Here is a 12,640-nt window from a genome sequence, read left to right as displayed (position 1 = left end):
GACCACAACGGGCACATGGCCAGGAGAAACAGCAAGTATTTGGGGTACACCACTGGGGAGGTAGCCAGGACAGCAGTTTGAAAAGTAGATTAGGAGTGACCCTCCTCCCACCCAGTTAACTGTCAAAGCCAAATTAAGTAACCTTAGCCTGAGTCTCATTCATTTGTAAGCTAGTCGGGGACAATCTTAAATTGGTTGTACTGCATTATTTTGGTAGAAAAGATTAGAAACTTACTTTAGGGCAGATTAACTTTCCAACTTTACCAGATTCCAACTCTTATGGTCCATATAGGTATCTTAAATAATCTAGACCTTGGAGGAATGGGACACACTGTCTTAACTTGTATTCTGTGAGTCTAATGGTTCTTCAGCAGAGTACGAGTTAAGGGAAGGGAACCTTCTGGAACAACAGCACTGGAAGGCTGACAAACTGTAAGAATAACCTTTTCAGCTAGCTCTTCCTTGGCACCCTAGGATATTCTCACTCACAGCTCTCGTCTATTTTTTAAAAAGCATTTATGGCCCTGTATCTTTTTTTCCCAAAATGGGAACTCTCCTTAAAATAGGATAAAGCATAATATAAATATAACAAATAGCATATTAATTTTCAAAATGGTTTAAGGTTCAGCAACATCACTCTGTCTCTTACATATCAACTACATGTTATTGAGGAGCAAAAAATGAAAACTGAGAATAACAACAGTCTTTTACTGAAACCAAGAAAATGGAGACATGTTAATAACTTCGACAACATTATTGAGCTAGCACAAGCCAGCAAGCTTTAATGTAACTCCAACACAAACGTACAGCGGTACATATCTAAACTCCCAGCACTCAGGGGCTGAGGGAGGTAGATCACAGGTTCAAGGGCAGCCTAGGCTACATAGCAAACCCTTTCTCAAAATAAAGCAAAACTGAACAAACTGAACATCTACAGAGGAAGGTCACTTCCCTAAGGTCACAGCAGGACTCAATTCGGGAAAATCCGACTCTAGATCCAGCCTTCATCTCATCATTTAAGTTCTATTTTTTGTGTATTTTATTTTATATTAATAGTTGTAGCTTTTTTTTTTTTTTGGCCTAATTTGTAGCAATCCTTCCAATGCTGCCTCCCAAGTACTAGAACTGTACAGCAGACACCCCAGCCTGCTTAGGGCTCATGTTCCTAATCATTATTTTGTAGCAGCACAGCTAATGTCCTGACAGGCTTAGGATGGCTCAGTGGTCAGGAGCACCCACTGCCCTTGCAGAGAACCTGAGTTCAGGTCCTAGCCCCATTATCAGGCAGCTCACAACTGCCTGTAATTCTAAGTCCAAGGAATCCAACATCCTCTTCTGGACTCTATGAACACCTGCATTCGTACATGGATAACCCACAACACACATATATAACATAATAAAAAATAAAATCAAAAAGTTTAAAACAGTCCTGACAGAGGTCTATAAACATGTGAACATTGTATTTACTCTTCAGAATTTAAATTTCTGTAAATGACTATCAAAACCACAATCAATTTAAAAATATTTTTAGAGGTACAACTCATACACTGTGAGGTTAGTATGTTCTTGTTTACTTATTGATTTACTATGATGCCTTCTTTGAAGAGCAGGCTGGCCTTAAACTCAGAAAGGCTGGGACTGCTGGTTTCCCAGCAGGCAGGGTTAAGATAAAGTCACTTAGCACTCAGTTCAATTGCTATGCACAAGACACGGTTAGTGAGTCTTCTAGTGGCTGTGAACAGGTATCTGACAAAAGCACCAGAACAAAGGGGTTACTCTGGCTTTAGTTTGAAGGGTGCAGCCCATTATGGCTGGCAAGGGATGGTGGGTAAGAGGGGGCAGTCAGGAAGTAGAGAATGGGCAGGGAGTTGGGGGAACGGGCTACCAAACCTCAGAGACCATTCCCACTGACTCACTTCCTCAGGCTAGATTCTCCATCTCTTAAAAGACTCCATAACTTTCCAAAAGTAGTATTACTCACAGGGGGCCAAGCTCAAAACATGAGCTAGGGGACAGGTGGAAGACACAGACCTATTTCCAAACACTAACATGTATAAACTCCCCGACCAAGAAGAAATATGATGCTTTTGTTCTCGAGACGGGGCCTCACTATGTAACTCAAGCTGGCCCAGAACTCACTAAGTAGTCCAAGCTGGCCTAACATTAAGATCCTCAAATAACCAGCTCCTGGTTTTGTTGATTCTTTGTATAGTTCTCTTTGTTTCTACTTGGTTGATTTCAGCCCTGCGTTTGATTATTTCCTGCCTTCTATTTCTCTTGGGTACATTTGCTTCTCTTTGTTGTACAGCTTTCAGATGAGCTGTTAGACTGCTAGTGTATGCTCTCTCCAGCTTCTCTATGGAGGTCCTCAGAGCAATGAGTTTTCCTCTTAACACTGCTTTCACTGTGTCTCATAAGTTTGGATATGTTGTGCCTTTATTTTCATTTAATTCTAAAAAGTCTTTAATTTCTTTATTTCACCCCTGACCAAGTCATCATTGAGTAATAGTTGTTCAGCTTCTGTGTGTGTGTGGGCTTTATGATGTTTCTGAAGACTAGCCTTAGTCCGCGTGGTCCGATAGAATACATGGGATGATTTCAATGTTCTCGTCTCTGTTGAGGTGTGTTTTGTGTGGGATTATATGGTTGACTTCTGAGAAGGTACCATGAGGTGCTGAGAAGGTATATTCTTTTTAGAGTGAAATGCTCTATAGATGTCTGTTAAATCCATTTGGTTCCTAAGTTTATAGCAGCCTTATTTATAATCGCCAAAAGCTGGAAACAACCCAGATGTCCTTCAACAGAATGGATACAGAAAATGTGCTACATTTACACAGTGGAATGCTACATAGCTATTAAAAACAATGACTTCATGAAATTAGCAAACAAAAGGATGGAACTAGAAAATATCATCCTGAGTGAGGTAACCCAGTCACAAAAGGACACACATGGTGTGCACTCACTGATAAGTGGATATTACCCCAAAAGCTCACAATGCTCATGATACAATCCACAGACCATATGGAGCTTAGGAGGAAGACCAAGGTGTGGATGCTTCAGCCCTGCATTGAGGGGGAAACAGGAAGATCATGGGAGGTGGCGGGCAGGAGGAAGGGAACTGGGGAGAAAAAAAGGGGAGGAAATAAGGGGGAATATCAGGTACTGGAGGGGACTGGAGAGAGGTACAGAGGGTCAGGAAATCAAATAAAAATATGTAGCAGTAGGGGATTAGGAACCGAGGATAGCCACTGGAGGGTCCTAGATACCAGTGAAGTGAGAGGCTCCCAGGAACCAAGGGGGTGACTAGAACAGTGAAGGGGAGACAGAACCTGCAGAGACCACCTCCAGTTGACAGGCATGGTTCCATGTAGGGGTATGGGTCCACTCACTCATCTCAAAGTTTTTAATCCAGAAATGCTCCTGTCCAAAGGAAAGACAGGGGCTGGGGATTTAGCTCAGTGGTAGAGCGCTTACCTAGGAAGCGCAAGGCCCTGGGTTCGGTCCCCAGCTCCGGAAAAAAAAAAAAAAAAAAAGAACCAAAGGAAAGACAGGAACAACAACAACAACAACAACAACAACAACGACGACGGAGCAGAGACTGAAGGAAGGGCTAGCTGGAGACCTCCCAACCTGGGGATCTATCCTGTTTGCAGATATGGTTGCTGTTGCCAAATAGGCACTTGCTTACAGGAATCTGGCTTGGCTCTTCTTTGGGAGGTTCTGGCAGCAACTGACCAATGCAGATGTAAATGCTTGGAGCCAACCCTCAGACTGGGCTCAGGGACCCTCATGGGGGAGCTGGCAGAAGGACTGGAGGAACAGAGGGGGATTGCAACCCCATATGAAGAACAATGTTGGCTATCCAGACCACCCAGTGCTTCCAGGGACTAGACACCAACCAAGGAGGCTCCAGATACATATGTGCAGAGGATGGCCTTGCCTGACATCAATGGGAGGGGAGGCTCTTGGTCCCGTGAAGCTTTGATGCCCCAGCTGGGGGATGCTGGAGTGGTGGGGTGGGAGAGGGTGGGTGAGTGGGAGAGCACCCATTTAGAGGCAAAGGGGAGGGGGTGGAATGGCGGAGGTTGCAGAGAGGAGACTGGGAAGGGGGACATTTGAAATGTAAATAAATAATCAATATTTAAAAAGGAAAAAACAAAAGAAAAAAAGAAGAAGAGACCAGTATCACTGAGGTGAAATATTCTGGGACGTGTTTTCTGAGAGCATAAAGAAGCTGTGTTCCAGAGACAGACAAAGTTGTACCTGATGCTGCAGCTGTATTTGGTATTATGAAAGACACTCCGGTGGTACTGGGTTTGAAGGCATGAAGGGGTCATGAAAAGCAGTTTGAAGTTTGGCATTGTGAGAGGCCATGGAAGGCCATTGGTGTAGGTGTAGACTCAGTTGCAGCTAAAGGCCCAGGACTGAAGGGGTCATGCAAAGAAGCTGATTCTTGACACCATGAAGGGGGCCTTCACTAGGTGAAGTCTAGTTGCAGTAAAAAACAAAACTCCAGCGTGTTGGAGATGCCAGTACCATGGGATAACCACGGAGTGGAGTCAACCAGACCCTGGAGTGCTACAGAGGGCAGAGGTGGAGAAGTGATGCCAGTCCTTTGTTGGACCCAGAAGACCATGTGTCATTCCCAGACATTGGAACAAGAGGCTGTGATGCTGAAATTGACTTGGAGACCTGTAGATGTTCAAGATACCAGAGCCAAGGGATACCTGCTGAGAAAGGCTGCTATCACAGAGTCGAACCACCCAGAGAGAAAGAACTGTGCTGTAGTCAACAAAGCACAAAGGAGCTGGAGATCTGAAGAGCACATTGACATCAGATACTGAGATGCAGAGGCTGGAGTTTCCCTTCCTGGTTTCCCATCCTGCTTTGGGGATTGCAGTTAAATGATTGGATGAATTTCAGAAGAGACTTTGAACTTTGGACTTTTAACACTGTTGACACTGCAATGGACTATGGGGACTTGGAAGTTGGACTAAATGCATTTTTATTACACTATTGCTAGGTATGACCCCTATAAACTCATGAATTAGAACAAGCCTATGGGGACCAGGGAATCAAATGTGGTGGTTTGAATATGCTTGGTCCATGGAGTGCCACTATTGGGAAGTATGGCTCTGTTGCAGGAAGTGTGTCACTGTGGGGGTAGACAGAGACTCTCCCCCTAACCACCTTAGATAAAGATGTAGAACTCTCAGCTCCTCCTGCATCATGCCTGCTTTTTTGCTGCCTTGTTCCCACCTTAATGATAATGGGCTAAACATCTAACCTGTAAGCCAGCGCCAATTAAATGTTGTCTTTATAAGAGTTACGCTGGTCATGGTGCCTGTTCACAGCAGTAAAACTCTAGACACATGTAAATAGGATTATATCATGTACATTGTTCTATGTTCCCTCTTACATTGTTATAGACAACTTTCCACATAAATACAGAGACCTACATAAGTATATCCTTTACATGAATGCCCTGAAGTCCTACAACCTATTAATGAAGACACTCTTTGTTTATACTGTAAAGTTTTAAAGTAGGGGCTGGTGAGATGGCTCAGGAGTAAGAGTATTTGCTGCTCTTCTGGAGAATCCAGAGTCAATTCTCAGCACCTACATGGCAGCTAACAACTGTTCCTAACTCCAGGTCCACAGGCTCCGACACCCATCTTCTTCTGGCCTCCAGAACACTGGGCACAAAGGTGATGCACAGACACACATGAAAGCAAAACACAACATCGAAAATGAATCTAAAAATCTTATTTTAAGTTCCTCCTCCTGCATTATAATAGTCTCATATAAGGTTTTTGGTAACAAATTTTTCAAACTAAGAGAAGATAGGGCATATTTAAACATATTTCACTCAGCTCTAGAGATGGAGCTAAAAAATACTCAGGATAAATCAAGGTTAGTTTTACCCATTAATAGTGAGTTGGGTGCTATCTCTATTGCAGAGAGAGAACTCAGTTGATAAAGCTCTTTGCTTGAAAGCACAATGACCTGTGTTTAGTTGCCCCAGAATCCCAGAGCCCTACAGAGATGGCTCAGCAGCTAAGGGCCCGTTAGAGGACCCACAGGATGGCTCACAAACATCTGTAAATCTATATTGCTAAGTTACAAGTTTATGGAACTTTGATTTTACCGGGCTAAAGAGGACAGTGTGTGAAAGAAATGGCTGAGAGGCAGTGGAGTGTGCGATCTGGTTCTGTTGCCCGAGTAGAGTGAGAATGAGCAGGGCCCACAGAATGAGATATGTATGTGAGCCAGGAGTGGTAACTACCAACTAGGGGACCGTGCAGAGAGGGCTGCTAAAAGGGAGACAGCAAGAGAGGGCAGCTTGCAGACAGTATGGCAAAAAAGCAGCTGGAGGGAGCAGATCTGGCTCGCATGAACTGATAGAAAGTGTTCCTCTTTAATTTTTACCACAACTTGTGTGGGCACAAATAGAGCATGGGTACATGCATTTGAAGACAAAGGTTGACAGCTTGCATCATCCTTGGTTTCCACTGTTTATATTAAGGTAGAGTCAATTAAACCCAAAGCTCATTGAACAGGTCTACTGCAGCTAGCCTGAATGCTCTGGGGATTCCAAGCCTCCAAGCTCCGATGATGTCCTTACTTGACACCATGCAGTCATGTCCAGCCCAAGAGAAACTGTAAAACTAATGGCAATACAGTTGTCAGTAACTGATAAATACACAAAACTATTACTTAATGGTGGATTTTCAGTATTAGAAAATTACTGTACTTAGTAAAAGTAGATAATTTTGGTATATATGCATCTGCTTAAGATGATGCAGAAACATGTTCCAAACAGAGGTTAATCACTAAGAATAAGAATGTCATTAAAAACAACAGCGAAGTATTGCTTTAAAGAATCTGTTTCAAGTAAAGGAAACTCGCCTCTTCATTTTCTCAGTAAAAGTAACATTCTCTCGTTAAGAAAGAAGAAAAACAAGGGAATAACACTCGAAATGTATATAAGAAATACTCAAGTTAATAAAAAAAAAGAAGAAAAACAAGCAAGCAAACAAAACTCCTACGTGTAGCCTAGACAGCAAAAAGCCAAAGTTCTACTGTACTATTTGCTTTTTCTCATCACCAGAGTTTCTAGGAAGATTAATCCCAGTTTTAAAACTTACGTTACAGAAGTCAGGTTTAATAAGCAAACACCTTGACAGCATCCAGCAGCCAGAAAACAACCACTTCTGTGTAATATCAAAGTAAATGACCTTGTTTCTTTGGAACTCGGCTCTGCAACATGATGTATATCTCAGCCTTCTGAATCCCATCACAGACCTTCCCCAAATTAATTCTTCCTATGTTCAAAAATAGACATCTCCTTAAATTATTCTATAAAAACTCTATTCCTATTCAATTATTGTCTCCCCCCCCCATAAGGAGTTTATTGTACTAAACATTTTTCTTTTCATGCTTGGGATCAGGGTTTAACTATATTCACTGTATGACCTCATGAGGACCAAGTGAGATTATACTTCACATTATTTTGTGTACCAATGTTAAGTATACACATCATGAGATATATGTGTGTATTGTTGGTGGTGGTCAAACTTCAGGCTTCACACATACTATTCAAGTACCCTTCTCTAAACTATATCCCCACCCCCAACCCAGTAATACCAGTTTTAGGGAGAATGTGCTGGGTATCAAATCTATGGCCTCCACTTGTAAGGCAAGCACTCTACTACCTAAGTATATCCCTAGACCACATAATTTCTTGTTTGTCTTGAGATAGAGACTGTCAACAAAGCTTGGATGTCCTTGCATTCTCACTACTCAATCAGGCTGGCTTCAAACTCACAATCTGCTAATCAAGCCTATCTGCTGGGATTGAAACTGTGTGTGTAGCCCAAGTGGTATCTTCTTGAGGAAGCCAAAATACACTTTTCATATTTTACATTAATAGAATGAAAGTCCAGTGGACAAGACAGCGCCAACATTTATCAGTAGCAGTTCCAGCGAGTCGTTCAGTTACAAGCTAGCTGAGATACCATGTCACGAGCATCTCATAATAAGCACGAATACTTGCAGTAAGAATCTTTAGAAAGCTAATGTTTCCTCATTTTATCATGCCACTAATAGTTCCAACATATTTACTATTAGTGAGATATTTATAAATAATGAAATTACAAATAGAAGACTAAAAACAAAAATTTTCTGCAAAGTTCCAATATCATCGATCTACTTTTAAACAGAAAAACAAAATAATGTTAAGGTATATAACTATCAGTACAAATGAGAAATAAAAAAGAAAAAATTTAAGGAGTGTAACACGAAAGCACAATGTTCTCCAGAACTCCAAGAAAAACTGGTACAGATGAACTGGTCAAATCGAAATAGTTAGGAAAAAAGAAAACCAAACAATGCTATGACATATATATATATATATATATATATATATATATATATATATGAATATTTTCTTCCACACATGTAACTTATGCATTAATATTCAGATCACAACATTTCAAGCACAAAGTATAAGTCTCGATATGGATGAAGATGCTATCTAAATTTATTTCACAACTATTGAGTGCCTACTATGGACACTGGGCAGAATACTAGATTAGCTTTAGAAAACTTGGCAATTCCCAGTGAGAAAAAGAGCATTCTAGCCTCACAGATCGAAGAGAACAGTTCATGAAAGATGCCGATAGAGGTACCTGACAATGCATTTCCACGAAGAGCCATCTTGATCATCTTGCTCTTCTATGTACATTCTCACATTGTGGTCTTGATCCAACTGGTACCAATACATGAGGCCATCTTTGTCTCTCCCAATCGGCTGGAGACGCATAGTATCAGCATCCTCCTCATTAATTATATTCTTGAATTTAAGATTGTCATCAAACTGACACTCACAGAGATACTGAAAAAAAGTTATATTGTGGCTTAAAATACTGTGAACACATTTCTCAAATAAATATGACCCAATATGACTGCAGAGCCAAGAGGTCGAACAGTTCAATCTATTTTGTACTATTTTGTCATTTCATTATGTAGAATCTGTTTTAATACATATATTTAATATAGTTTCACTTACACACAATTCAAACTATATTACTAAACAGTTTATGTGCACTAAACACTCCCCAATTATACATCATTGTATAATACTGTTATTTTCACTTATATTTTAAAACTATTAATATAACTGGCAAATAAAAAAATCACATACATTTATGATCCAATATATAAACAATGTAAAATGTTTAATTCAAGCATACTTTGTGATGAGAACATCTACTAACAATTTTCAACTATGTAATTACAATGACCTTACATTTTATCACCCAACTACTTGAAATTCTGTAAGTTTACCCAAAATCTATCCAATCTGATTGTCACCACACTGACCAGGGCTAAATACCATTGTATTCCTGACTGTTTAAAGTTCTACATTAAAGTGAGAACATGGTGTAATTTCTTTCTGTGCCTGACTTACTTTGCACAATGTCTTCCTAATTTAGAAATGTCTTAAATTACATTTTTACTTATTTTCTCTATGCGTCTGTGGGCACACATGTGTCACAGCTTGCATGTGCAGGCCAGAGGACAACTTGTAGGAATAGGTTCTCTTCTTCTACCATTTATGAGTCCCAGAATTGAACTCAGTGTGGTAGCTGTTTTTACCCACTGGCCTTATCACCAGCACTTTTTCTTAAAGACTGCAAATGCAGGGGTTGGGGATTTAGCTCAGTGGTAGAGCGCTTGCCTAGCAAGCGCAAGGCCCTGAGTTCGGTCCCCAGCTCGGAAAAAAAAGAAAAAAAAAAAAAAAAAAAGACTGCAAATGCATCTCTTATTCACTAAGATCTGCCAATACTGTGATTACTGCTGTAGTGCACATGGGAGGCCAAATATGGATATGAGAGCCATACTTTGTTTTTGCTGGTTTACTTATTGGGTTTAATGCTGATTTCATTTCCGGAGGATGTACAGCGAACAGTAGGAGTGCTGAATCATTTTGACCATTCCACTTAAACATCTCTGGCAAACTGTCACACATTTTGTTTCTAAGCAGTATTTTAAAGAAGCCTAATTTTTCCCTTTTCTGAAGGCGGCTGTAGGAGGAGCACTTGAGCCTAAGAGTTTAAGACAAATCTTTACAAAACAGTAAAGTCCAGGTTCAACCAAAGAAAAAAAGAAAGACAAATGTAGACACACTACAAATAAATGCTAAGTGAACAGGGTACCTCAGAAAGACTGCTGTATGCATCTTGTAGACTCTCCGTGTGAGCTAAAAGAGCAATTGATATCTAACAATAAAGTAACTGCTACTCTAGCCATTTCTTATATCATATATATACTGTACATTATTAATTGCTTAGCTAAGCAGTAGTAGCACATGTCTTTAATTCCTTAGGCAGAAGCAGGTGAACCTCTGAGTTCAAGGCCAGCCTGGTCTACAGAGTAAGTTCCAGGACAGCAAGGGCTACTTAGAAAAATCCAGTCTCAAAAACAACAAACAAAAAACAAGCAAGCAAACAAACAAAAGAATCACCACAAACCCTCTGAGGTCTTCTAAGGATGTCACTAAAGAAGTACTGTGAAATCTCAAGGCAATGAAGACCTCGTTCCTTTTTTCACTATTAGCTTCTTCTGTTGCACTGACTACAATTAAGGAACATAAGAAAACTCAAACTTGAAAGTAACCCTATGCTGAGACTGAGATGACCCATTTTAACCAAAGGCGTTTGCTTATGTGAAGGCTTTATTAGCACAATGGCATACCTTTACTTATCTGGGAAACAATGGGGACGTCAAATGTATCTAAGGCCATTATCAGCAGTCTGTAAGATACAGTGGTTGATGAAAGTGGCAGCAGAAACAATGGAAAAAACTGCCAAAGCAACTGCTTCCCTATCCTGTTACTGTATCTCTAAGCAGAAATAACTGACAAGACTGTAAAGATCCTTAAAAATACGTGCGTGCCGTGCACATGTACTTTTGTGTGTGTGTGTGTTCTGCTCCTACGCACGGAAGCCAGTGATTAATGTAAGGCGTGTCTTCGTAGACCATTCCTGATTCTTATTCAGACAGGTCCCTCACTGACCCCAGAGCACAGGGCTTTGCCTGGCATACCTATCCAGCTTGCCTGCCTAGGGCTGGGTTCATGGGCAGGCTCACACCACCTGGCTTTGTAAATGGATTCTGGAGATCTGATACCTGTTCCTCATAACTGAAAGGCAAGGACTGTATCTGCAAAGCTATCTCCTCAGCCCTTTTAATCACTGAAAAACAAGAAAAAAAAAATGAAAGAACCTATTGTTTCCTAATCATAAAATGTCTACCCTTCCCCCACTGCTTTTTGTTCAGATATAAGAAACAGCCCAGGCTGGCCTCAAATTTAGGACCTTCCTGAGTCAGCCTCCAAGTACTGAGAATGCAGGTATGTATATCCATCCCCAATTCTCTTTTACTTTGAAAAGTTTGTATCGCCTGTATTTACTTATTTAGCAGGGCACTTATGGCTCACATATGGAAGACAGAGGAGAACTCTGCAGACTCATTTCTCTTTCTACCAGTAAGGTCTCAGGAACCCAAACTCAGGCTGTTAGACTTGATGGCAAATACTTCTACCCACTGGACTATCTTGCTGTCCCATAGTTTACTTACATTGTAATTTAGGCATCAAAGTAACTTTTTTTTTTTTTTGGTTCTTTTTTTCGGAGCTGGGGACCGAACCCAGGGCCTTGTGCTTCCTAGGCAAGCACTCTACCACTGAGCTAAATCCCCAACCCCTCAAAGTAACTTTTGAACTAAAATTACTATAACAAATACATGCATTACCTTTTTTTTTTTTTTTTTTACATGCATTACCTTTAAGAGTGCTAGTTTGCATTCAACACTCATTTCAAGATAGCCTTTCTTCTCCATCTCCCATGCCCAGGTACTGTTAAACTCTTGGCATATCTGTAAGAGAAAATTAATAGCTCAATACATGAAAACAATTTTCACTGGTGTTTACTGTACTTTGGATTTGGAATGGCACCCAAAGGCTCAGGTGTTAGAAGCTTACTAGTTTAGTAGGTGGGGCTAGCTGTAGAAGTAGGTCACTGAAGGTCAATTACTGTTCCGGTTTATTGTGCCCACTTCTGCTTCTGGGAGCACATGGGAAGAAGAGCACAGCTTTACCACAGACTCCCCAAAAATGAGCTTTGCCTTACCACAGGCCCAGAGACAGAGAGCTGAGATTGTGCACCCAAACCTCTGAAACCATGAGCCAAAATAAACGTTCCCTGTTTAGGATGGTTTTCTTAGCCATTTTGTCATCACAAAAAAGTTGAATAGCGATAAACATTGGTTGTTCTTCTATGATTATGTTGTGTTCTTAATACATATATAGAGAAAAGAATTCAGAATGACAGGCCAATCCAATTCCAATTTACATTGCATACTACTTAGACCCATCAGAAATATTTACTAATGCCTATAACAACTTATGAAAGAATCTCTGAGGAGGAGAAATGGTTAAGAACACTTGCTACTCTTGGAGAGGACCCCAGTTCAGTTCCCAGCACTCACACGATGGCTCGCAAACATCCATGATTCCAGTCCAGAAAGATCTGGTGCCCTCTTCTGACCTTGGAGGGCATCAGGTCCATGTGTGGTG

At 40.8% G+C, this 12,640-nt stretch overlaps 1 protein-coding gene across 2 annotated transcripts in view; it reads right to left on the bottom strand.

The window, feature by feature from the left end:
• Rsf1 (remodeling and spacing factor 1) overlaps positions 1-12,640 on the bottom strand; it is a 115,269-nt gene that overhangs the window by 41,533 nt on the left and 61,096 nt on the right. For both annotated transcript variants that reach the window (XR_015624338.1, NM_001427468.1), the window contains 2 exon segments: positions 11,848-11,940; positions 8,691-8,896 (listed from right to left, as the gene is read on the bottom strand). Coding sequence is in view for 1 of the 2 variants with exons in the window: in NM_001427468.1 (NP_001414397.1) it covers positions 8,691-8,896; positions 11,848-11,940 (299 nt within the window). In the remaining variant the exon portion in view is untranslated.

This window comes from Rattus norvegicus, chromosome 1 (genome assembly GCF_021556685.1).
Source record: "Rattus norvegicus strain SHRSP/BbbUtx chromosome 1, alternate assembly SHRSP_T2T, whole genome shotgun sequence".
In the NCBI taxonomy this organism is placed as follows: Eukaryota; Metazoa; Chordata; class Mammalia; order Rodentia; family Muridae; genus Rattus; species Rattus norvegicus.
This window is presented reverse-complemented; position numbering and strand designations above follow the sequence as displayed.